This window comes from Indicator indicator, chromosome 19 (assembly GCF_027791375.1).
Source record: "Indicator indicator isolate 239-I01 chromosome 19, UM_Iind_1.1, whole genome shotgun sequence".
Taxonomy (NCBI): Eukaryota; Metazoa; Chordata; class Aves; order Piciformes; family Indicatoridae; genus Indicator; species Indicator indicator.
This window is the reverse complement of record NC_072028.1, coordinates 1,494,784-1,521,525: the sequence shown is the minus strand read 5'-3', so window position 1 is coordinate 1,521,525 and position 26,742 is coordinate 1,494,784. Positions and strand designations below refer to the sequence as shown.

Sequence of the window (26,742 nt, the reverse complement as noted above, 5' to 3'; positions counted from 1 at the left end):
TGTGGCCAAAGGTGAGATAAATCCAGGCATTCATTGGGCAAAGTTCTGCTAGCTGCAAAGATTTCATCAGCTGACACCAGAAAGGAATTCAGCACTAGAGATCTACTCCCATACACATTCTTCATGTAAGATGCAAGCCAAAGAATGGATTCCACACATAAAAACCAATCAAACCCCCAAAACAAATATTAATGGACGTCTCAACTACATTATGGTATAATCTGATTACTGCAGAAGTAAAAAAAAATATTATTCTCTTCAGTGGAAGTACAATTAAAAGGAGAAAACTGCAGTTAGCTAAAATACTGGGGGGGGGATAATTGCCAAAACACCCAATTAAAAAAAAAAATTAAAGATCAGTTTTACCTACAACCAATAGTTCTAATTTTAGAAGAAACAACCAACTTTCCAAAAAGAAAAATATTTTTCTTACATGAATCAAGGTATTGCAGCTTTAGAAACATTTTATAAGCACATCATTTTTTGCTAGTTCTTGCTTACCCCTAGGCTTCTCATCAAGGTTGAACCTTCAAAAAAGAAAGGAAAAAAAGAATAAAAGAAGAAAGCCATGACTGGAATGCAAGTGTACTAAATGACAATCCCTTCTTTCCCTACTGTGTCCCTCAAGCCCCTTTTCTCCACCCGGCCTCCCAAATGCATTTATTTTCCCATAGCAGAATGAGAAATAGAAGGTGTCCCAACAGCAGCAGATGACCACCACCTTGCACTGGATACACTCTGGTGACCTTTCAGTGAATGCTAACTTTGCACACGAAGTTCAGGTCTGGCCACGCGAATGCATGAACTGAATATGGCAATTTCAGAACAACCCCTAGGGGAATTACCTCTGCTCTACGTCCATCAAACAAAGAATGGGAAATTGTTGTCCATTTCAACTCTGGAAATGCACCAACAGTGAAGCTGCAGGAGATCTTGCAGGTGTGACTCAAGCTGCACTGCATGAGGGTGGATACAGAGCTTGTTGGTCACAAGATATGGCTAGTTATTGCTATTTGCACCTCACTTCCTTTTCACTTGTATTAAATTGGGTTTGGGTGGATTTCTCTGCTAGATTAACCAAGCAATTTAGTGCTGGTCGTAGTGTTTGTGACAGATGAAGAAAGAGTGGCAGAACACGTTTTGTGGCAGAACAGGTACATTAAGAGCTTGCACTTGGGAGAGGGAAGGAAAGTACCATGCAGTTAGGCCAAACCAAGTCTCCAAACCACATATATATTATATATTATATAAGCTATATAATATATGTGTATATATATGTGAACTGCTTAAAGGGATTCTGCTTTCGATTGACCAACAACATGAGAACAGCTTCAGACTCAAGGCATCTCTGCATTCTTTACCACCATCTGATCTTCCTTTTCTTCTTTAAATAAAGAAAAAAAAGAAAAAACCAAAACCCAAACCCCTTTGTTCCACCAGGGAGCTGAGCAGTTCTTTGCAGCTGCATGTGGAGGTGGCTGTCACGCGTCGAGCCGCTGGATCTCGGGGCGGTGATCCACCTCTCGGGACTCTGTCCGAGCTCGGATGTAGTCACTGCTCTGGCAACTGCTTTGCTGCCTGCTGCTCATCCGCCACTTTTTAACAGCTAAGTAAGTGTTCACAGCATACACTGCCATTGCCAAGAAACCAAAGATCTGCAAGAAGCAGAAAGAACTGTCAGAGGCAGTGTTGGAGACAAGAACAATAGCAGTTTCACAATAAATTCCTCAGAAGTCAGGGGATTCGCCTTTATTTGCACTGACAAATGATCATGGCCTGCAAAACGGATGTTTTCTTCTTCAAGGAGCTAAAGAATCTGCAAGAACAACCAAGATCAATGATTGCAGAAAAAGTTCTCTGTCTACAAACATGACAAATGAACCCTGCAATGTAACTCCAATGGAAGAAACTCTTGTGGAGAAGAATGCAGCTCTTCACCCAGCAGCTCATTCCTCAGGGTGCACACAATAGTGAAGCACCGACAACAGACGCCCAGCTTGCAGAAGGAGCTCATCTGGGGTTCTTCCTCTATGCTTCTGCAGAAGAGTTCTGGGATTCTGGAGCAACAACCCTGTGGGGACAGGCTGAGAGAACTGGGGTCATTCAGCCTGGCGAAGAGAAGGCTCCAGAGAGATCTCATAGCAACCTTACAGTGCCTGAAGTGGGCTACAAGAAAGCTGAGGAGGGATTTTCTTTATAAGGATGAGGGGGGATGGATTTGAGCTGGCAAAGAGGAGATGTAGACTGGAGATTAGGAAGAAATTCTTGACAGTGAGAGTGGGGAGACACTGGAACAGGTTGCCCAGGGAGGCTGTGGATGTCCCCTCCCTGGAGGTGTTCAAGGCCAGGCTGAATGAGGTGTTGAGCAACCTCGGCTAGTGGGACACGTCCCTGCCCATAGCAGGGAGGGCTGAAACTGGATGATCTTTAATAGTCTCTTCCAACCCAAACCATTCTAGGATTCTTTGATTTTCAGTGTCCAGATGTGAAAGAAGAAAGGTTGCCAACCCAAGCACAAAATTATTTGCCTGACTTGACTGTTGTAGATATAAAATCTTGAAATACTTCTAGACTCTGTAACGAGCAAGAATTCAGCAAATTATGTGCACAAAGCTCCAATTCCTTGTGAATATTTGGCTCTATTTTTTCTATAGGATTGCAATACAGAGCAATATCATCTAAGGTAGCTATAGAGAAAGGGAGCAAGGCAAGTTCAGCTTCTGAAGTGTTCTCCAAGTCATTTTTCTGTTTGTTCTTGCTCAAGCCTTAAGACAACTCAAACAGGATGGCAATAGTTTGAAAAAATCAGAATTACCTTAGAGTCAGCTGTAAAATCAGAAGTAAATTGTGATGGCAAAGTAAAGAGAAGTATTCAATGAACACAAGGGAAGTCAGTCTTAATAGAAGAGTCACGTATGAAGTTTACAAAGTCACATATAAAGTTTAAATTCTTACCACAGCAGCAATTTCTGCTCCAGTTTTATGGTTTAAAGCAGCAAGTACTACAGAGGCAATGAAAAAGAAGAAAGTGCTGAGTCCAGTGTTGACCAGATCCTAATAAAAAGAATAAATTCATTAGCATGACTCAACAATGATTCTTTGCTTGCCTTTATTACAAATGACAAAGCAGAAGGTGATCAGAACAAGAACCACAGCACTACTGCCCCACTTCCTGTGCAGTTTGCCACTCACACAGAAGGAGGCAAAGCTGATTAGAGGAAGCACAGCTGAAGTAACCTAAATATCCAAGTTGAGCACTGCAGGCACCCCTTGCTCTTTCACATCACAGCAGTGCTCCTGGCACTGCCCAGGTAACAGTCACCAATTTTTCTACCAATTCTTAGAGGCTTCACAGCAGAACAGTGCATGTCCTGTGCTGCTTCTCTGGCTAACAGCCACCTAACTATGAGAATACATAGATACTGTAATATTTATTGCACGGATGGATGCTTCAAGCAGACACTTTAGAACACATGCTCAGCCACAGCCCAGTGGCACCTACTTTTTAATGCAATTAATAATTGATTTATATTCATAGAATAAAGCTGGTTTCTTAAAAAGCTGAGACTGACACAATCTTTCATATCCACAGATCAGATTATCTGGCTCCTAAGAGCAATGACATCAATAACACTGTCATACAGCTAACAGTAACATCATGGATGGAGGGTTTTAATCCAAATTTTGGTACATATTCTTGGAGCAGAAAGACAACAGCAGCAAAAACACAATGGGTTGGGAATAAATCAGAGCACAAGCAAACCAGAAGGAACTACAGCAAGAATCCCAGAAGTGAAGGACACTCCCTAAAATAACATAGCTCTTTTCCACGTAAGAGAAAATGAATAGTGGTGACAAGAAAAAAAGAATAAACTAAATTGAAAGAAGATGAACCATTTCAAATCTGGCCCTGATCTAGCTGAAGATTTTGCTACTATATTTATAGACAAAGCAAAAACCACATCACACAGAGGAATCTCTGCTGAAATGACAGCAGCCTCATGAGACAGGGTGCTGTGCCATAAAACACTGCACAGAGCTGCCAGCCATAACACACAACAACATCTATGCACTCAGTCACATCCTCTCCAGCCTGCTGCTGCTCCCTTGCTCCCTTCCAAAATAATTTCAAATCCAAGACTGACTTCTGGTGACTTGCAAGTCATTCTGTTCAGTCACCAGTTGTCCTGTAAGTCCAAAGCAGAGTACCCAAGGACATGAATTTGCTAATGCCATCACCAGCTCAGCAGTTCTGTGCTGCTCAGAAGGGACACCTGCAAGCATATCAGGCTGCCCAGGGTCACATCAAGTGATTTTATTTTTATTTCTGATTATTTCTGAGTTGGAATACAAGCTCTGTTAGACACAGCAACTCTGCTGTAAATGGCAAATCAAGTTCCTCAGTGAATGCTTCCACAATCTCCACTTCATTTTGGTTCCTTGAAGATCCCCTACCTGTTTCCCCCTTGGTTCTCTCTTATGCTCCTCACTGCTTTCCCCAGGATTTTGCCATGAGCAGTGCTGCACACAAACAGGACCAGCAGTCAGTGTCACAAAGCAACAGACCTTACCAGCAGGAAATACCAAACCATGCAAGATTTCTTGTATTTAACACATATATTTCTTACAGAATAAAGCATCATTTCCACCATGCTGCACTACACCAGAACTGTCCCTGAAGAGCGGCAACCCAGAGGAAATCTGACCCTTTATTTTGTTTTATAAAATATTCATTTTTCTCCTTACCAGTTATTGCTATTTTGACAGCAGTAAACACAGAAGTGAAGGATGGTTTAACTTCTCATTCAACAGTCAAGCAAGCCAAAGAAAACCAAGATGTTTTTACAGAGCAAAAGGGGAAAAAAAATAAATTTACAAACGATTGCCCTGTGCAGGACTTTGACAAACTACAGCTTTGTAATTACACTCTTCAGAGCCAAGGCTGGAACAAGACAGTTTCTCATTCTGGCACCACACCACATTTTCTGCCAACCAATTCCGGTATCAGTTGCTTGCATACAATGTCATCACTGCAACAAGTGAAGAAAATCCCAGCCCTGCACAGATGACGAAACCAGTGGCTGTGTCTTGTGCTGCCTGAAAACTTAGCATTGTTTTCTAAGAGAGACACCTGGCTCCTCACATTGCCTCCCTGTAGCACTGCTTCCCTGGGACTAACTCCAGGCTAATAAAGCTGGCAGAACACTGATTAATATTTGTGCTGTGCTCAGTTCATAGAATCACAGAACAGGTTGGGTTGGAAGGGACCTTGAAGATCATACAGTTCCAACCTCCCTGCCACGGGCAGGGACACCTCCCACCTGCCCAGGTTGCTCAAGGCTTCATCCAACCTGGCCTTGAACACCTCCAGAGAGGGGGCATCTGCAACCTCCCTAGGCAACCTGTTCCAATGACTCCCCACCCTCACTCTAAAGAATTTCTAATAAGTAGTTTCTTTTAAATTCCACTATTCTCAGCTATATGCCATCACTTCCCCTTCTGCCCAAGTCATCTCAGTTGTCAGCCCTGAACAAAAGGTCCTGCAGCACAAGGGTGGCTCCACCCTGCAGCGGGAAGCATTGTCAGAGAGCCTGTCAAACCAGGTGCAAATTTACCAGAACACCAAAGTTAATGCAAATATTTTTGTACTGTCTTACCTCTACCCTGCTTCCAGGGGGCATTGCACAAGTGTGTCATGCACACACTTTGGCTGCAATACCTTAAGCTCTCCCTGTAGATCACACAAGATGCAAAAGATGAATTTATTTTCTTTTTTTTAAAAAGGATAATTTTGCCAAACAAAATTATAGCGAACAGTTATTAGCTAACTCTGAAAACAAATATTTCACAGCAGCATCTCATCAGGCAGACAGGAATCTCTGCTGTAGTTTGCTCTTCATTCCCCTGTGCCACTTGCTAGGCTCCTCGCAGAACAGGCTCCCTTTTGAGCTAGGAGGTATAAAGGAAATGGAAATTTCCACTGACAGGTTCCCCAGCTTTTGCATTTTTGCATAACATTGCTAGTGCTGCACAACACAGACAAGTGACTCTTCTTTCATCTGCCTATTACAGCCCTGCCTCTTCCCAACGAGTTTTGTCTCACCATCTCCATGTTTCTTTCCTGTTTACCTCAAGAAAATGTTAAAATTGTTGGCAAGTCTCTAGTTAGGATTCAAACAAAGCCTCTTTTCCCCAGATGGGTAAAAATACATCTTTCACCAAATGCAGTCAGTTTACCTATCTGTTAGCTGCTCTTTGTCATTCCAACCAGGGAGGGTGGACATCAGACAATATTCACATGTGGTAGAAAGAAGAGTAATTCCAATAGAGTTCCTTACGGAAGCAATCCTGTGTTGGAAAACAGCAGCTGATGGCCTGGTACTTTCTAATCTGTAGGATCATCTGAAAGCAAATGATTTCAAATGCTTCCTAGGAAAGTGTGTGTGAGCGCTGTGTTTAAAGACTTCTTCCTAAATTTAAGACCTCTGAAGTCTTTCAAGTGCTGTAACAACCTCCTCTCCTAACACAGCCTCTCACAGCAAAGTTTGAGGCTTCTCACAAGGGAAACATCTATTACAAAGCCTTGTGTATTTTTTTTAATCATGTATTAACGAATTTGTACATCAGCAGGAGTCACCACCTCCTAAAGCCTTCAGAAAGTCTGTTGGTCAGCTTCTCACCCACCAGCACCCCGAGAGTCCTTCTCTGCAACCACAAACCACCTACGACAAACCAACAAGCACACAGATCAACCAAACCACAACAAACCACACTACAGCCGGTTGGAGTTGTAAACCCTCTTTTCTCTCGAGGCCTCTAGCAGAGTGCCATGCAGACAAGTACCACTGGCACTCAAAGCAGCAATTCTTCTCACATGCCATAAATCAGAGAGGCTGAAGGGACCTACCAGTTACACACTGGGATCTCCTGCATTATTTAGTGGGGAAAGGCCTCTAGGGAGTTGCTTTCAGGCTTCTGCACTAAACGTACGTTCAATACATTGTCAAAGTGCTCTGGCAGGCAGCAGAAGTGTGCCACGGGGGACTGGGGGGTGTCAACAGCGGAACAAAAGGTACAGACATCCAGAACCAAGGATACGCAAAGTCAGTGAATTGACTCTTCCAGAGGCAGAACTTCAGCTCTGTCATGAGCACCATGCATACCACTCTGTGGCCTCTTAAGAAAGTCTTGGTCAAATCACACCAACAGAACCATCACATGTTTTGTGTGGCACTGAGGCACTTCATACACACTTGTCATGCTCTTGTGCATCCTACCAGCATGCAAAGAACTGGTGGTATGAAAAGAAGGTCTTCAATTCCTAGTATCAGCTGTCAGGCTGCTGCAATGCTCATTGAATAGCCAAACTGGCAACAGACACAGAGACTACCTTCTCTCTGCAGCTTGCCGCAGAGGTAAGTGGTGACATCACCAGCATGGAGACAAAAGGAGCAAAGGCAAGACAATCTAGTAACACTCCAGTGGTTCTACCGGGTTTTGTTTTGCAAGCCACCTGTATCTCTCCCACCCCCAGTTACCTGCCTCAGTCCTCAGTCCATCTAATCTATCTGCCAAGCATTCCTAGGAAGAGTTCAATCACGCATCCCCAGAGAACAAGGGATCTTCTAACTCCATATTCGATCTCATTTTAGACAAGTCATTTAGGCTTAAAAGCAGTCACTACAAATGTTCAAATAGCAACATTCATATATTACATTTTTTTTTAATTACAAAGAGAAAATAAAAAATTATGCAGAAGTCTCAAAACCTCTGAGCCTGGTCTCCAACAACACTCACAAAAGTCCCGTTCTAAACCAAACCAGAACACAGGCACGTATGTATCTGTACTACTCCAAAAAGTTGATGCAAACATTGTCCTTGAAGCTGACAGATCTTTTGCTAGAGGGACTTATGTTGATTTTGTGACCTGTGTTTATGCAACTCAATCCGAAAGATTAACTCACAATAGAGCACGGAAACAGAGACTTGTAGAGAAGGAATGTGCACTGCCAGCAGTTCCCTTCCTGAAAGCCCTCCTCTTGGAGGCTACACTAAGCACTGCCAGTCAACACTCAAGAGTTGGGGCAAGCAATTCAAAACACCTGATCTTCCCAGAAAGCACATCACTTTTTACACTGCTGCCCCATGATTGTATTCATCTGGGTAAGAAAATTTATGTACCATGGCTGTTCTAACACAGGAAAAAAAAAAACCAAAGCTTGAAAGAGAACAAGGGGCTACTGTAAACACAGCATCTGTCAAAGTTAAATAACTACAGGCTGCAGTTTTATCCACTTCATCCACAAACAGTAATTGCTGGCATTAGCAGCAAGTTTTTCCTTCCAAAGAGAATCTACCAGAAGACAATTTTCATTCTATTTAATGCAGTTCAATCCTGCTACATTTCAAAGCTCATTCTGCTGTTAGCATTCGAAATAAATCTAAGTAAAACGTCTCCTTTACTTAGCATAAAGAACACTCACACTTCATCTTAAGCAATGGCAGAAAGCAAAGTTCAAAGAGCAGATTTAAAAGCAGATTTGCAGTTACTTGAAGAGAGTGAGGATTGCTCTGAACTTACAGTTAGATTCCAGTTGATCTGTGGTATTCTTGTGTGAAGATTTAGACTGAACATAAGCAACAGAACTCCAGTCACCACCAATGCACTGCAGCTCACAAACTCAAAGAAATAAAGGCCTTCGCAAGGGGAGCATTCCATGATGGTCTCTATGCAGATGAATGCAATCAGTGCCAAAACCTAGGAAGAAAAACAAGTGGAAAAAAATATAAATAGATTTCCACAGTTTGAAAGTAGCCACAAGTATTCCTGAAATTTCCATTGGGAACACGATCGGTTTACACTCAGGAATGTGTGATTTTGGTTTAGAACAGGGCACTGTCTAAGGAGCAAAAACAAAAGCAAATGAATGCAAGACTTTCTGGCTATCTCCTGTCCAACAACCTGTATTTTACCAGAATTATAGGAGCCTGACATCAGAATGCCTAAGACACCCAGAAAGGCATGGAAGCCCTACAGGCCACTGACTTCATATGCAAAACAGCACCTCAAACAGTTCAGTTCATTTTTCACTCCTGCTCTGCTATTCCAAAGCTTGCAGATGGAACGCATGTGTCTGTTGGGCCGACCTCAAGCTCACTACCACAGCATCAATGTAGTGTGACTGGGAAAGACATTCCAATGAAGCTGTTCTTTGAAAATCACCACTGTGAGCTCTACATCAATTCAAAACAGAATAGAATCTTTATCAGTCTGCACAAAAGCCTGCATTTTCATGGGGTTTTATCATCAGGGTACTATATTTCATATAAAGACATATTTTAGCATTCCCTTAGAACAAGCCAAGCAGCCTACAGGTGAAGGAAACCACTCCTGGTGCTGCAAACTAATGGTTGATCATGGTGATTCTGCCCCTTTACTCTGCTGAGACCCCAACTCCAATAATGCCTCCAAGTTCCAGTGTCCCCAGCACAAGGAGGACACAGAGCTGTTGGAGTGAGTCCAGAGGAGGCCACAAAGATGATCCAAGGGCTAGAGAACCTCTGCTGTGAGGACAGGCTGAAGAAGCTAGGGATGTTCAGACTGGAAAAGAGAAGACTCTGGGGGGACCTTAGGACTGCCTTCCAATAGCTGAAGGGATCCTAAAAGAAGGCTGCAGAGGGACTTTTCAGGAGGGTGTCTAGATACAGGACAAGGGGGAATGGTTTGAGCTGAGGGAGAGCAGGGTTAGAATGGAGCTGAGGAAGAAGTTCTTCAGTACTGAGGGTGGTAAGACTCTGGAATAGGCTGCCCAGAAAGGTTGTGGATGCCTCCTCCCTGGGAGTACTTAAGGCCAGGTTGGACGAGTCCTTTACTTAAAATTACTGCTGATGTTAGTGACAAAAGTGGTCACTTCTTTTAAAATCCTGGTTCTTCATTTTGCTGGGTTTGTAGTAGGAGGCAAAGACAAAGTAATAGGTGAAGCATAAAAAGTGTATCTGCAAATCATTACTGAAACTGACCAAGAAAGGTTTAGCAGAATTCATTTGTGTTGTGGCTTCTGTCAATCTTTTAAGTTCTGCTTGTGCAAGCCCTTCAAATGATGGAATATTTAACTCTGGGGAAGCTACCTCCCCAGTTTCTTCATCCTCAAATTGAAGTGTCTTGCTACAACGTCATTACAATTTTGCATCACAGCAAAAAAATAAAAGTGATTTATTTCTAAAAAATGTAAGGGGGTGGGAGAGAAGGAAGGTTGTTGTCTTGAAAACCAAAGCAAAAAAAGCCTTCCTTGTCTGCCATGGAGAACTTAAAACTTAACCAAGCAAAAACCCAAACAAAACTAAACTCATCCATGCAACCTTTATTTTTTACCACTCAAAAAAGAATCAGTTTGAAATTCAGACCTGCATATCTGAGCTGTGTATTTGAGGCAGCTAATCAGTGCTAGCTGATGGCATTAAGTGGGAGCTAACACTGATGTGTAGTGTTTGTGTATTTTAGTTTTGTCTATTTGACAGATTTTTAAGGATGAAGTTTCACAAAGCCTGCTTTTGTGTTAACTCTACCAAGATGTCTTTTGAATTCACAGAATCCTAGAATGGCTCTGGTTGGAAGAGACCTTAGAGATCATCTGCTCCCACCTCCCCACTATGGGCAGGGTGCCTCTCAACTAGACTTAAGTCTAGACCCCCTCTCAACTAGACCCCACTCTCACACTGTTGGCCACACTCCTCTTGCTGCAGCCCAGGACACACTGCTGGCTCACTGTGAACTTCTCATGTAATGAAGTTCACCTTTTCTCTGAACACAAGCCTCATAACTGCAGATAGCATCAAACACAATTTTCTTAAATAAAAGTAAAGCTCTTAAAAAAAAAAAACTTCAAATCTTAGCCATTTCAAGCTGGATCAAGCATTACTACTAAATGTCAGCTGGCAAAACTTTCATTTTCAGATGTTCCAATAAAGCCTCCATCGCTCCTGCCACAATATTTGAAATTTGACACTTGTAAAATAGTTGTTCTTTTAAAAGCAGCAATTCTGCACCACTCTAGTACAAGCCCAAACATTATTAGGTTCATTTGCTAACAATATGGACAGCTGCGACTTGTGTAACCAACATTAGGCTGAAGGAGCCAAAAACTCTGACACAACAATCACTGCACTGGACAACTGACTACTGGGAGGTGTCCCTGACCATGCCAGAGGGGTGGGAACTAGATGATCTTCAAGGTTCCTTCCAACCCAAACCATTCTGTGAATCTGTGAATTGGTTCTTGGCATCTCAAGTCTGTTTTGCTGATCAAAATCTTACCCTGATTCTTCTCCACACCAGGCAGCATTGCTTCTTCAAAGCTAAATGCACCCATCTTAGCAGTCAGTGCTCAAAAATGATGAAAGAGTTTCTTGCATGGAGCATTTAGAAATAAATTAGGTAGTGAAGAGGCACTTGGAACAATGAGCTCTCACCATCACATGTTTTTTATATACTCCAAAGTTCAGAATTCATAAACTTCAGAGCAACAGAGAACCAGGCTGCTCCACTGCTATTGAACAGCACTGAACCCCCATATAAAAGCTCCATTCAGAGAGAAGCAGCAGCCCCTGGCTGGAAGGGGATGAAGTGACCACAATTTGGGGCCATTTAAGTCCTAAAAGAGAGCCTCCAGACTAGGATCCAATGTCCTTTAATTCAGCCACGTTTGCCTCCTGCCACCGCTGTATCCATCTCAACTTTCCTGTAGATTCCCCTGGAGAAGGGCCCTTGATGAAGAAATCATCTGCCTGAGGGCTATGTAAATCATTTACACTTACATCAAACCCCTGAATGCCCCCAAAACGGAGACAATGTGCCACCACAGGCAACAGTGCTGAAAGAGCTTTTGAGGAGCTTCCTAATGGTGCCCTTTTCCTGTCAGAAGATGGTGTGGGTTTTTTTTTTTTTTGAGGAAAATAATCAAACGACTGCACTAAAAATAAAGAAGACAGTTCTGCAATGAAAACAAAGTGAAAAGAGAAAAAAAACAGGGTTTCCTGTTTATCTAAAATGTTACCACAGAAAGCCTTATTGTGTGGTTAAATGACATAATTACAGATGATTCCCAAAAAAACCACAACATGGTCAGCATTTTTCCTGCCTGAAAAATACCCACAGAATTTTAGGAAGAATGTCATACTACCAAGATATTCTTACATCCAGACTGTTTAAATTAATGGTACAGCAGAATACACACACACACACACAAATACAGAAGAAATAAATAGCTTTTACACTACTTGGAGTTTCTGAAGACATCATAAACTTTCTTGAATTAACATCTAGATTTATTGTTCTCATTTAGTTGGCCTAGCAGTCCCAACTTAATGTATGAAACCAAGTAGGTCTCATTCCTTGCAAAGCACATGCATTTCCCACATCTGAAACAGCTGGCACAGACAGGAATATTTGGGATCATATGGCTTAAACACAGTGCTGCTTCTCCAGCAGGAAACCATCTTTTACCCTAAGCAGAAGAATGACTGATTTCCCTCCTGTTCTTAGTCTGCATCCTTAAGGCTGGAAGAAATGTGTTATTAACTCTGGTAATGACTGCAAGGAGTCTTCAATCACAAATGAACTTTTCTCCCAGGCCAGAAAACTGAGGAAAGCAACACTCACCAGAGGGGGAAGTTTGAGAAGCACCAGCGATTCAGCACCCTGGATAAACAAAGTTGTGCTCTAATGGCACAAAAATACAACACTGAGTAAAACTAGAACTCAACCAGCCCTCTGAATTCAACCTGGATTTGGGTTTGGTGGTGAGGATAGAAATTACAGCAGAATACTTCAACTTCAGCTCTTCACTGCACCTCTGGAGTTTTCCATGTAGCTGCAATCCTTGTGTTTTCGTTATTTCTTAGTTCCCTTTGGGCTGTAATGTGGCAAGACTTCAGTGCATTAAATATTGTTACATCTTCACTACATCAGCTGATCTTTTGCCACCTCCAGCAGTTTTCAGTAATCCTTGAAAGATTCAGCTACTGCTGACTTCCCTTTCTCCACTTAGGCATAAAGATCAGTTCTAACTACAGAGCATATTTCTGAGGTCAGACACATTCTGACAGCATATTATGAGAAAGGGTCATATTTAAAACCAGAGTACTCAACACTTAGTTAACAGCAGAATGATAGCTGCTTTGGAACAAAGAAGAGCAAAACCAACACTTATTCCTAAATAAAAAAAAAAAAAAAAAAAGTACTTAACTGGACTGAACTAAACTGAACAGAAGAGTTTCTCAATTGGCTAAAATTGAAAGGCATCAATTTTAAAAGTGAATTTAATCAGAGGATCTACAATAGAAAAAAACTGCAGACATGAAGCAGTGCCCTATTTCCTGCTAGATGTGCATTAGCAGAGTGTTTTGCTTACTGCTTGGACACACCTATACAACAAACATTCTCATCTGCTAGATAAATGCAAAACCAATTCCAGATCAAATGTCATTAAACAAATAGTATTTTACACTACAGAAATAATTTACAGTTTGGGCTTTTTACAAAAAGAAAAAAAAAAAAAACACAACACAAAACCAAACCTACTTCTTCCTGTTACTCCTAAATAATTAAAGATTGTTTTTCATGTTACATTTATACTGTCCTCAAAGTAAACCCATTTTAGCATTTGAAGTAGCAACTGAACATGCAGACAGTTGTGAAGCCCTGGTTTGCACAATTCCCGTGTGGCTCATGCCAGACTCTGCAGAGTTTATTTACTCACACCTAACCAAAACAGAATCATCTTCCTAACAAAACAAAAATCAAAACAAACCATAAAAAACAAACCAACCAACTACTCTGATTTGCATGTGTTTCAGGTTTTACCCAAGCAGATGACCAAAAACTACTGAGCAGAATCTGAAGCCAAGGCACATTGCAAGGAGGTATCTTTCAGGCACATGCCATTTGCTCACAGGAACCTGAATGAGATTCAAACATCTTCCAGATGCAATGAAAAAGGAGTGTAACATGGCACCTCTCCCATAAACAAATACCCATCAATATAGTTCTGTAGCAACTTCATCATCTGAAGATCAGAGACAGCCACACTTTAACCAAAGGCAAACAAAACACGCAAAAAGTAACCAGTTCCTCCTCCCAGTTTCTTTCCACAGAAACCCATGCTCCCAGTCCCCGGGAATTACCATTCATGTGTATCATAATTCAAAGTATTTTCATAAGCAACAGGTTCTACAAGTCAATAACGAGCAAGATCCCAGCACGCCGAGTTATAAATGTCTAACTTCGCCATTTACAGGCTGGATTAATCACTTAATTGCTGTGCAACCCAGTGAATTGAACCACTCAGAAATGGAAAGGCTTGTTGTGTATCTATAGAAGACTGAATTGTGCCAATGGCTTCAGTGAGCGGACATAAACCAGTAAATTAGAGGAGGCAGGGTTTTCTCCTGCCTTTTCACCATATCCCAACATCTGAGGCTTAATTTTTCCATTCACTGTGTCACTACTTCTGACAGACATCTGTAAGCAGCTCTTTCCACAGCCATCTCTCTCTCCCTCCAATTCCCAATCACCACAAGCCCGTTTCTCCAGCCCTACTGCCTGCTACAAGACATGGCAGGTTCCTCAGAAGCAGCTGCAACTCACAAAGGTCAGGCAGGAACATTTTCTCAACACCTACTTGACCAAGGCTCTGCACACCCATGCGTACACGGAAGGAGCAGAGGGGCACCTCACAAAGCAAAGGCAACTCCTGCAGACTAACCACTGCCACACCTCCACAACAGGATTCAGAACAGCACTCTGGAGTGCTGGTAAAAACCACAATGGAATCATGCACATAAGTGAAGAGTGGAAATTCTTAAACAGTGAAACTACTCAGCTACGTTTCTTGGAGTTCCATTTTATCCCAATCCAAGTAGGATTTGCATAGCACGCTCTAAGCTGTTGTAAGGAAATCTAGGTCAGAAAAACAGCAGGCATTTCTTCAGTGCTGCACTACATTTTGTATACACATCCTCTGCATCTTCCTGAGCCACTGCCAGCTGCACATAGTGGGGGCAGAGGGGTGGGAGTAGGGAGGAAAGAAATATTTTTCCATTAGTTTCATTTACTGCTAGTCCTACGCACGCAGACTTTACTACAACTGTAACGTAGAGTAAGAGCTGATTGCAGGGGAAAAACCCAAACTAGTTTAACAGCTGGGTTCAAGAAAGTTTAGTTACTTTCAGTCATCAAGGACAGGGAAGATGCAACCTAGCTTCCTTAAAAACCACTGGGAACTCTTGTTTATCTTAAAGATAATTTACTAGTGTCAGAAGAAGTCACTAGTTTTGTACTGGCATTTATTAGTGTAATAACTCTGCAGGATGCTCAAGAGAACACATCCAGAAGTGGCACCATTCTGTACATTGTCCAACTTCCCACAGCCAAACTTCCAGAAGGATACAGCATCCTCTCCAGCCCATTTCCTATTACCTCCTAGTAAGTCAAGCTGTAAGATCTCCTCACTCCCCCTGTCTTTGCTATTTAAACAAAAATGGCTCAACACAGCTACCCTATATTGCACATGAGCTCTGTATGGCACATACACAGGGGCTCTCTGCCCAAACAGAGCAAGTTTCCGAGGCTGTGTTTGTACGAGTCTTAAAGTAAAAAGATAATTGGCCACTGCTTCAATTATAAGAATTCTCTATTCACCTCCTGAATATTCACTTTTGACCTGGCTTTGTGTTCACTTTCACATTCTATAGGCCAACCTGTGTCACACCTGGCTAGTCAAAACAACACTGAAGCACAGTACTGTAAATTTAACAAAATATAGGAAAAAGTTTGGTTTCAGAAGTAAAAGCATACTCATAAAACTTGTCAAGTATCTGCTCTGTGCAGCCTCCTGTTTAACTAGCCTGTCAGGCTATTTTTAAAAGTGAAAGTTCTTTTTTAAGACTATCAGAATCAGTCTACAACCTTCCAAACCCCAACTAATCCCAATTATGAGTAAACATCAAACATCCCACAAATACTAAAACAAGAAAGGAATTTTAATGAGAAAACAATCAAGGACTTAAAGTAGTCCTAGGGAATCCATTAAAAAGGTTTTTGGGGTTTGTTTTTATTTTAAGGAAATGGTGCAAAATGTCCTCGCAATCCCAACGTTCCCAAGATTGCAGTCTGAAGGGCCCCTTCAGATGCCATGCCTTAAAAGGCAAAAAGAGTCTAGATGTCCTGGTAAAACAGAGCATTAAAAGCAGAGATGGAGGCCAGCACATTAAAGAGCACTGCAGCTGTACTGGGGAATGTACGAAGCCTTCATGCCTTGCTGTTTGGGCTGTCTCAGAAGCATTGTACAGTAGTACTGCAACTCCAACTGAAAATAGCCCACAAGCTTCCATTGCATCACTGCAAAGCCACCTACTCAGGATTTTATAACTCAGGAACAGCTCTGCCTGAGGACTGCAAACAAACTTGGCAGGCTGTGAACAGAGGGCTATAAAATGCTGTTAACAACACAAAAGCCCCAAGACTCTGGCAGCAGGGCCTTTGCTTCTCAGTGGTGGTTCTCACTAAACTGCCACCATCAGCTGAACACCCTGAACAGAGAACCATGGAATGGCTCACGTTGGAAGGGACTTCAGAGATCAGCTACTCCGACTCTCCCACCATGGGCAGGTATGACTCTCCACTCATTGCTCAAGGCCTCATCCAACCTGGCCTTGAAGACCCCCAGGGAGGAGATATCCACAACCTCCCTGGGCAACCTACTCTGGTCTCACCACTCTCGTACTAAAGAACTTCTTGCTGAGATCCAGACTAAACCTACTCTCCCTCAGCTTCAAACCATTTTCTCATGTCCTTCTTATGCTGGGGACACCACAACTGGAAGCAGTATTGGAGGTGGGGTCTCAGCAGAGTAAAAGGGCAGAATCCCCTCTCTTGCCCTGCTGGTCACACGCCTGTGGATGCAGCCCAGCACACAGCTACCTTCTGGGCTGTATGAGGGCACGGCTGGCTCATGGGGAGCCTCTCATCAACCAACACCCCCAAGTCTCCTTCTTCAGAGCTACTCTCAACCCACTCTGCACCCAGCCTGGATTTGTGCCTGGGACTGGCCCTACGCAGATACTGTGCTTTAGCCATACTGTGATGAAGGCAGCTGTAACAAACAAGTTCAGCTCAACTGCAAGCTGAACATTTCCTGCACGTACATACAAGCTAAAGAAAATTGATAGCAGTATCATGAACAAGAGGTTTTTCAAGCATCAGCACCTGAATATCAAATGACACATTGAAACAAGGTGAGGTGCAGGCAACGCTGGAAACACTTGTTTTGGTGAAAACACGTCAGATCCAAGCTAAGGTATGAACTGCCAAAGCCCTCAGTACAGTTCAAGTCAAAAATGTGATACTCAGGGTTCTAGTTCTCAGTTTAATTTTCACACAGTGATACTAAAACATTAAAAATGACTCTGCTTCCCTGAAGCTACCTTTCAGGCATGATGATGTAGCTCCACTAATGCACCAGAGCACGAGTACAGGTTTCACCCTGGACATCTACTAAATAACCATGCCTGAGACCTGTCCCGGCAAGGAATGCATCGCTTGGTGCATGCTGTTGTACATAGCATGGGAGAGTGCTGCACCAGCTCTAAGACCTCTTTGCCCATAGTCAGTAACATTTTTGACTCATTTTTCTTCTACTCATGGTTTTATGTTCTTACATCTATTCCATATCAGGTTGGTGTTATGGAGCTTCCCATATTCTGAAAAGTCTCTGACACAAGTTCCAGAGAAATCTAAACATGACCTGGATGTTTTGGAAGCACCTGACTATACAAATCAGATGAGAATTAGGTAATTGATTTTTATTAAAAGTCAGAGTGCTTTTTTTTTTATTCAATTCAGCTCCAATTTAGAAGTAGCAACAACTACCATCACAAAGTAACAACAGCTGACCCACTGTTAAGGTGCCTGTTCATGGTGCAACTAGTGCTCCTTGCACACAGATTTGTTGAGGCCTACAATCAAGGCACATATTTCTGACAATTTTGAGCACAAGATGACAACTATCAAAAGGTGTGAAAGTTGATTTGCCAAAGCAATGCATTTCCTTGCATCAGAAAGAACAGATTCTTCCTGGACTGCTCATGGTGCAAGGAAAGCAGCACCTCTACCATTGCTAGGCACAGAATCACAGAACTGTTCTGGTTGGAAAAAACCTCTCTAAGATCAAGTTCAACCATCAGCCTAACACCACCATGGCCATTAAACTATGCCCTGAAAGGCCACAGCCACCTATTTCATGAACAGTCCTCCTCCTTGTTTTCTGATCTCCTGATTACAATTAATCACTAGGGAGGCTCATTAACAAAAAGAGATGTCAATACAAGAAGGTAGCTTTTCAAACCATACCACTAGAACTGCATTTCTTACTGCAGCACCTACAACTAGTGCAGTGTAGCCATCACTACGGCACTGGTTCATAACTGGAGGAAAACTAATAGAGCATACTGATTACAGAGCATAGAAATTCCTGCTGAAAGCAGAATTTTAAACAACCCACCATCCTAGAGAGAAATATTTAACAGGTATTTGGAACTCGCTAACATGAGGACACCAGCCCGTGGCCAGACAGCAGTGAAGAGACACCATGAGAGAGACCAAGACCCACGCACCTTCCTGTGGGAAGACAGCCACAGCCTCTCCTTTAGCTGCACACAGAGATAACAAAAAGGAAAGCTGAACCAGTTCTCACCACTCTTCCCTCTATGGTAAATGTCAGTATAAAAATATCCCCCAAGTGGCAACACAGATCTGCAGCTTTCAAGAGAAATCTTTCCAAAAAGAGATCAAGTTTCAGAGACACTGAAGGGCCACAGCTCACCTAAAAAAAGGGTTTCTAAGCATATTTGTGCATTACAAACTTGATCCTTTCAACAGCATGTTCTGACAGGCTTTTGGCAAGACCAAACACCACAGACCACCAGTATTCACTGTGACAATTCATGCATCTTCTGAACAAGCAGCTGAAAACACCACTGAGAATCAAAGTTCAATCACAAAAGGTGACAAGGATTTCTCACACCAACTCACACCTGTTTGGGAATTACAAAATAGAAGATGGAAGAGAAGGTAATCACAGAATGTCTACAAATTACTGATGCAGTCCTAGGGTGCAATAGGAGAGAGACTTCCAAAGTGACATGTCTCCATACAGCCCAGCATGACACACTTGAAAGGTTACCCAGTGCTCAGATTGTACCTCCTGAGAAACAATTCCTTCAGGCAGCGATGGTGCAAGGAGGAGCCCAGGCGCAGAGAGCCCCTCTTACAAGCAGAATGCAAATCAATTCTGCCTTGCCTTTGGCAGCAAGGTGAAGGCAGACTGAGCAGGGACAGAGGAGAAATGCTAACACAAGGACATACGGCTGCCAATCTGCCAGAATTAAGTCCATACCAGAGAGGAGGAAGGTTTCCATACCTCAAAGTGCAACCCAAGGGAACAAAAGCTGACTCTAAGGTGGAACTATCACTCACGGAAAAAAAAACATCAGGTACAGGGTGCCTGTGACACTGAAGCTGCCTTAGAAGGCTCACATGTCTCCTGCTGTGCTCTGCTTCTCAGAAACCACTGAATGACCTTACCATGAAGAGAACAATCTGCTGGTCTCTGTTAGACACAGTCTGATTTTCTGTAGCTTAGTTAACACCCCACTTACATAACCCCAAACTTCACAGCAGCTGATGTGAAAGAATCTTAATTTATTCACATGGCATTTGGTGGCCAACTGGTAACTCCTATCACTCACAGAAGGCAAACTGCCTGTAAAGCTGCCAGCTCCCTGTTCTGACCACCCATGAGCACAGCACATCGGGGGCAGATGCACAGGGGTGCTGCAGAGACAGCCAGGGAGAGAGGGCAGGGAAACACTGGAAGAGGCTGCCTAGGGGTGTGGTTGAGGCCCCATCCCCAGAGATATTCAGACTCAGTGTAGCCTGATCTAGTTGGAGGTGTCCCTGCTGACTGCAGGGGGTTTGGACAAGATGATCTTTGAGAGTCCCTTCCACCCCAATGCAATCTGTGAATCTGTAGAAGGGTTAGATATGCCAGACTGGGGTGGGAGCTTGAGAAGGGCCTCTAATCCTGCTCCCAGAAGTGACCAGAATGAGATGCTGAGCTGAAGGCAGTGAAATTAAGTATGAGATTACTGAACATCTCATAATAGTTTCCCCAACCAGATCCTAATAGCAAGCAATTAACTTACTCCACGGAACATGAATGATATTACTCTAATTTTCTAACATAATTAACAATGAGAATTCTCAGCAGTCTTACTCCCCACACAGGCTTGTATTACAAGGCTGTTTGAGTTTTGTTTTCTTCATTGCAATAGATCCTGATAGCAAAGAATTTGCCTGTAGTCCTGGCCTTAACCAATCCACGGATCTGGAAACGCAGAGTGACAGTAAAGCCACAGAACAATTTTTCCCAACATTAAGCTACTCTCCCCCAATGAAGATGGAACTTTGCATTCTGAAAATTATGAACATATGAACTGCTATTCCCACTGGATTTCATCTAGCTCAAGATCTTGCCTGCACTGACAGGCAATAGCATATGCTATAGAGAACCAGACGAGCCAGCATTCACTGATACTTCCCAGTACACTCATCAGTGACTTCCAGCTCAGAGACCTCCCAAGCAAAAGCATTATCTGCTTTAACAGCAGTCTCTGATGGACTTTTGTAGCATTTGGAACAGACATATGAAGAAAAGAAAGCCTAGGGCTGTCTGAGCCACAGAGGCCATCACCAACCACCACAAATGCTGTTCTTGCTTAAGCTGGTGTGTGAGAAGGGTTTTCTGACACAGCAGAAGGTTGTTCTAGGAGCTTCCTCCTCCATTCCTACCTACTGCACACATCACTACAACTGCTCAGGCACAATTTTTCACCATCAATTGCCCCAACTGTTAAAGGTGATATATGTTACTTTAAATCAATTATCTGCCAGGATCCCAGTGCGAACTACAGAGGCCCCAATAGGATCCTGCCTAGTTTCCTCATAACTCACCTGGTGGCCTGGTAACAGCCTACCTGAAGCTTCAGTTCCCAAAGAAACCATGAAGCAGATAACAAGCAGCCATGATTCACCATGGGAGTTTCAAGGGGAAATATGTCTCTACACTCAACATTAACAGTAGTAAGATCCTTGAAGGTGCAAAATTACAACAATCAAGGAAAAATAATAATGCATTTAATAAAACTGAAGAGAAAAATGAGAGGCAAAACCCCCCAGACAAACCTCATAGAGTGAAAGAATTTCCAGCAAAGATGTGGTGCCTGCTAAGCTGTCTGTCTCTTGGCTATGGGGTTCCTCACACAGCCAACACCTTTATTTAGCAAGCACACTCAGAAAAGGAGAAACTCTCCTCGTGAAATTCAAGGGAATGGGGGAAAGTACTAAAATGCAACAAATCATTCGAGGATGTCCACAGGGAAATGCTCCAGGGCTATTTGAGTATTGTACAATAACCTCCATGGGAGATACTACAGCCCCCAAAAGCATGAGCAACATTAAACCATGCCAGAGAGCAATGAAAATAAACTCTAAAGAGCCTTTCTGCTCTGGTCTCTAGGGACAGCTATCTCATCTCTCACATCTGCTGCCTGGCAAGGTACTGCTCCATCCAAGTGCTGGCAAGTCAGCTAAAATAATTTCCACCTAGATTTCAACCTCCCCAAAGGCAAAGCATTTTCACTGGTAAGTACACAAGAGTGCTGGCTTCTCCTGACTCCCATTTCAATTTTGAACACTCAGTTTAAAACAAGGCACAGAACTCAACGTGAGAGCACCATAGCAGACCCTTCCTTCTACCTCATGCACTTCCCTTCACTGCTCGTTTCCCACCTGCCTGACAACCCTCCAGCAGGTATATCTCAGCCAGACCAGTAGCCCTGAACACTCCTTTGCTGATATGGTCCAACACCCACCACCTTCCTTCAAACTTCTTTAACTGAGGCTTACAGCTCCAGCAGCACTTAGAGCAGATGTTTCCTCACAGATGCAAATAAACAGGCAGGCAACTCCTGCAACAGAGCAATGAAACACAGGCAAAAGCTACTTTCTGAAAAGCTCACCTACCTAGCAATAAAACCTTCAAAAAGAGGAAAATGGCTTCAACACTAAGCTGTTCCACATGGGTCCTTTTTATTGCTTTCTCACTATTCTTCATATTCAATACTGCTGACCATTAGCAGGCAGATGTATGCACTACAAAACTGTGCAGCTTCACCTTCAATACAGAGCCATAGAAAGGTTTGGGTTGGAAGACACCTCCAAAGGTCATCCAGTCCAACCCTCCTGCAATCAGCATGGACATACTCCACCAGATCAGGTTTTTCAGAGCCTGGCTGAGACTGACCTTGAATATCTCCAGGGATGGGGACACAACCACCATCCTGGGCAACCTGTTCCAGTGTTCCACCACCCTCATGGTGCAGGACTTCTTCCATCCAACTTGCTCACATCCAATCTAAATCTGCTCTGCTCTCATTCCAAACCACTGCCCCTCATCCTGTCACTGCAGGCCTTTGCACAAAGTCCCTCTGCAGCCTTCTTGTAGCCCCCTTCAGGTACTGGCAGGCTGCTATTAATTCTCCCTGGAGCCTTCTCCAGGCTGAACAATCCCAGCTCCCTCAGCCCATCCTTTTAGGAGAGGTGTTACAGCCCCCCAGTTACCCTCATGGCCTCCTCTGGACCCACTCCATCAGGTCCAACACTTTTCTTGGTTTGCACACCCACTTTAAAATTAACAACACAACCGTAATGTTGTCCAACCTTTCCTGGGAGTCAAGGGAAAGGAAGCCAAAATGAGACTCAAAGCCAGGCTGCACAACTATACATGAATCATTATCATAGCCTAGCATGTCAGTGCCTCCTTAAAGGACAGCGTAGGGTGCATTCTCCTGAAATACTAATAAACAGGAGTTAAAACTCTTCTCCCCTCCAGCAGCACTGAAATTACTCCATATGCCTAAAATGCCAGACTGTTGTCTAGCTTGTAACAACTCCTCTAACAATGTTTTGAATTGATAAAGACAAATGTACAACAGAACAGCCCTACAATCACCTGTTTGCAGTCACTTGGGGTTGTTTTTATTTCTCCATGCCCTGTTCTTTCTGCTTTCTTCCAAAAATGGAAATTTGGCAGAAGAGCCACTCCAGCCACAAGGCTCAACAGTTAGCCCTCATCCTCAGCACCATCAGCCTTGAGCTGCAGATTAGAGAAACCAGCACTGTTTGTCTGCAGCTGATAATTTTGCCTGCCAATCAGGTGTGTATTTTAAGACAAATTCAGAAGTACACATATTGTGATCTTTCCTGTAGCCTTTTTTTTTCCCCACTGAAATATATTTAGAGACCTTTTATCTTAACCAAAACTTGTCTTTTTCTTGTTTTTTCTTTAGGTTTTCCTGTGTGGAGCTCCACCTCGTTTTCAAGAGCTAGAGTTCTGTCATGTGCACTTGGATACATTTTGGTTGCTCCAGGAATTTAGGAAGGCATTACTAAGCATTATAATTAAAATAATTATACTTGGCAAATAAGTAAATGAAGTGCACTGTGGATTGTGCTCTCTCTCTTTCCTTTCTTTTCCAAAACTACTCAGTTTTCCATCAGTTTGCAAAATTCCACAGTCTGCTCTACAAGTCATAGAGTCACAGAATTGTTTCAGTTGCATGAGACCTTTAAGCTCATCCAGGCCAACCACTCTATCTCTCCCAAGTCTGGGGGCTAAACCATGTCCCTCAGCATATCTCTACCTTTTACACATCTCCAAGGATGGGGGGTGACTCAACCACCTCCCTGAGAAGCCTGTTCCTGTGGTTGAGAACCCTTTAAGGTTTCTCCTAACTTCCAACCTAAACCTCCCCTGGTGGAACCTGAGGCCTTTTCCTCTCATCCCAGCACTTTGTACCTGGGAGAAGAGACCAACCCCTACCTGGCTCTAACCTCCTTTCAGGGAGTTGTAGAGAGTGAGAAGGTCTCCCCTCAGCCTCCTTGTCTCCAGGCCGAACAACCCCAGTTCCCTCAGCCACTCCTGAGAAGACAACCTGTTTCTCCAGACCCTACAAATACTAAAGGAACAAGTTAGTTTGTTTTTTTCTCATTCTCCTCCTTTCTCCACTAAAAACTTCTCATTACTATGAGTTAGAGCTTTAGAGCACAATTGTGCAGAAACCAAACATGTCCAGATGGTCCATAGGCTTCCATCCCATACTAGCCAACCATTTTTCTTGTGAACTTCTGACCCACTGGATTCATACTCTCTGCAGGAACCACGTGCTCAGCTCACTCTCATTCAAAAGCCAGCTCCCCTGAGGATACTTATTTGCCTTCCTAATGATGACCTGGAAGCTGGAACAGGTTGCCCAGAGATGTGGTTGAGACCACATCCCTGCAGACATTCAAGGTCAAACTTGATGGGGCCCTGAGCAACCTGATCTAGTTGAAGGGGAGCTCACTGCAGGGGTGCTGGACAAGATGACCTTTGAGGGTCCCTTCCAACCTGCTGCATTCTGTGATTCTGTGTGACCTCTTTGCTCAACAAACACAACGGTTCCCTCATCTGTGACTCCAGCAGTGTGGGCTTCCCCTCCACCTTTCTCTACAAGACTAAAAAAAATCAGGTGTTTTCCACATAACCTTGGAATTTGTTCCAAGCAAACCAGAGTTTAATAACAAAGGATTTGCTTACTGGTGATCAGTAATCACTCACCTGAACGACAAGCTTTTTGCGTGCCCTGACACAGTTATTAGAATACTACAGAAAGAATCAGCAGCAGGAACAGAAACAAAAATCCTGAGGGCAGATTATTTCAGCATACGAGGCAACGCCACCCCAAGATTTCTGCCACACAGGCAGCTTTCAACAGCTCAGAGAAGGTAGATGCTGCTCAGTGATGACAGATTCTTTGGCTCTAATCCTGAGAGCACACAATGCAAATGCATCTACTCCTTGTTAGACTACTCAGGTAACACACTCGTTGTTACCACTTGCAGACCAGGTTCTGTTCTACACTGAAGAGAAGAAAACAAATCACCCTTGCAAATCCTGGATTTTTTTATTAGGTATTGGTAAAAAATAATCATAGATTCATGACTGCAGTCCTCTCTAAACTTGTATGGCTGTTGAATCTAGGATCCTTTGAATGTATTTGACATGAAACCAGCATGTGCAAGCTTAGTCTTATAGTAATCAGCAGTGGTTTTGAAACACTGCAGTTCTATGAATGAATTATTAAAACTTTTCTGTCATCACAGTCCTCAAAGAACTCACCCATTTTAATGGGAAATAATTTGTAGCAGCCTGTAAGAAACAACATAAATCTTCCAGGTTTGCTGCCATTTTCCTAAAACACCGACTTTTAGGTGAAAAATACACTTGTTGATTTAAAAAGCCATTAATATCCAAGTGACTCGGAAAGCAGATCACACAAACAGTATCATCAACACAACACAAACCCCTCGTGTGTTCCTGCACTTTTAGCTGCTGTGGTGCTCTGGAACTCGCAAAGAGCCATCAAACTAAACAGTTTAGCTGCACGTGAACAAACACAGCTTATACTTTATTTCAGATCATAAAAACATGGGCTGGTTGTGTTTTGTTTGGGGGTTACTTTCCCAAGGTTATCGTTCTCTTACTCTGTGCCCTTAGGAGTACCTCAGCCTACTAAGGGGAAACAGGCAAAGTCCTTTGCAGGCTCTTGCGCGGTGGCCCTAGGGACAACCCGCGCCTGCAGCTCCTCACCTGGACACTTCAGGTAGCTTCCCCCCTACACTGCGGCCCTCACCAGGGGCCATCGGACCCACCACAGACCCACCAGGCCCCGCGGGTGGCACCCAGGCCCGCTGTCACCTGCTCAAGGACGGTGCCTGCCTCCAGCCCCAGTCGCCTGTCCACGGCCACTCCGCCACAGCTACGCGCATCGAGGATTTAAACTGAACACTGATGTGCCGAGAAGCTGCATTTGGGGTTTTTAACCTAGACGAAGCCTGGAGCGATGGAGTTTTGCTACCACTGCGATCTAAGGACATAGGCAGGCCGTGGCACGCACACTGAGGTAAAACCCTTCCCTGGAGTCAACCGGCAGAGCTGGACACCCCCGCACGCCTCCCTCACGGAGGGCTCCGCCGGGCCGTTTCCCGCTGCACGGCGAAGTCACACTACGTGACGGGCGCGAGCCGGCACGCGCCTCCCGCCACCCGAGACGGCAGCGGGGCAGAACGGCGGGAGCCGGGGCAGCAGCTGCCGGGCCGAACCGAGCCTCCGGCTCCCGCGCCGGGCTGACACAGCCCTGGGCCCCCCGGCTGCCTGAAATGGAGGACGGCTGGGCCGTCGCCAGGCGCCGCGCCCGCAGGTACGCACCTCGCCGCCCGGCCGGCGGGGCGGGAGCGCCTTCGACCGCTCCCCGCCCACACCCGTACGGGGAAGGAGCCCACCGGGGAGACTCTCCCAAGCGCAGGCGGCCGCGGGCCCGCTCCCCGCCGGCGGTACCTACCACCTCAGCCAGCTTGATCCTGCCGAAGGTGCCCCGCAGGTAGTCCAGGTCGCAGCGGAGGCCGCCCAACCCGCGGCGCTGGCTGACGGGCTCCGTGGTGGGCTGATAGGGACTGCTGGCCCCCGAGATCATGGAGGTGCTGGACGCCTCGCCGTCGAAGCCCTCCAGGTCATCGCCGTTCCTCAT

At 44.1% G+C, this 26,742-nt stretch overlaps 1 protein-coding gene across 1 annotated transcript; it reads right to left on the bottom strand.

Annotated features, from left to right (window-relative positions):
• Window positions 1–1,432: 1,432 nt before the first annotated feature.
• CMTM4 (CKLF like MARVEL transmembrane domain containing 4) lies at window positions 1,433–26,742 on the bottom strand. Its single transcript, XM_054389807.1, has 4 exons — window positions 26,557–26,742; window positions 8,582–8,758; window positions 2,956–3,054; window positions 1,433–1,655 (listed from the first exon to the last, which is right to left on the bottom strand). The coding sequence occupies exons 1-4, from the start codon at window positions 26,740–26,742 to the stop codon at window positions 1,482–1,484; spliced, it is 636 nt and encodes a 211-aa protein (XP_054245782.1). The 3' UTR covers window positions 1,433–1,481.

Bases quoted from the DNA above. Each gene is read 5' to 3' on its own strand.
- CMTM4 (XM_054389807.1), bottom strand. From the start codon at position 26,742: ATGAGGAACGGCGATGACCTGGAGGGCTTCGACGGCGAGGCGTCCAGC. The intron at 3,055-8,581 runs GTAAGTTCAGAG...TCTTTTTATTAG, and splicing joins AGATCAACTGGAATCTAACT to GATCTGGTCAACACTGGACT. The intron at 1,656-2,955 runs GTAAGAATTTAA...TGCTTCTTGCAG, and splicing joins GAGCAGAAATTGCTGCTGTG to ATCTTTGGTTTCTTGGCAAT.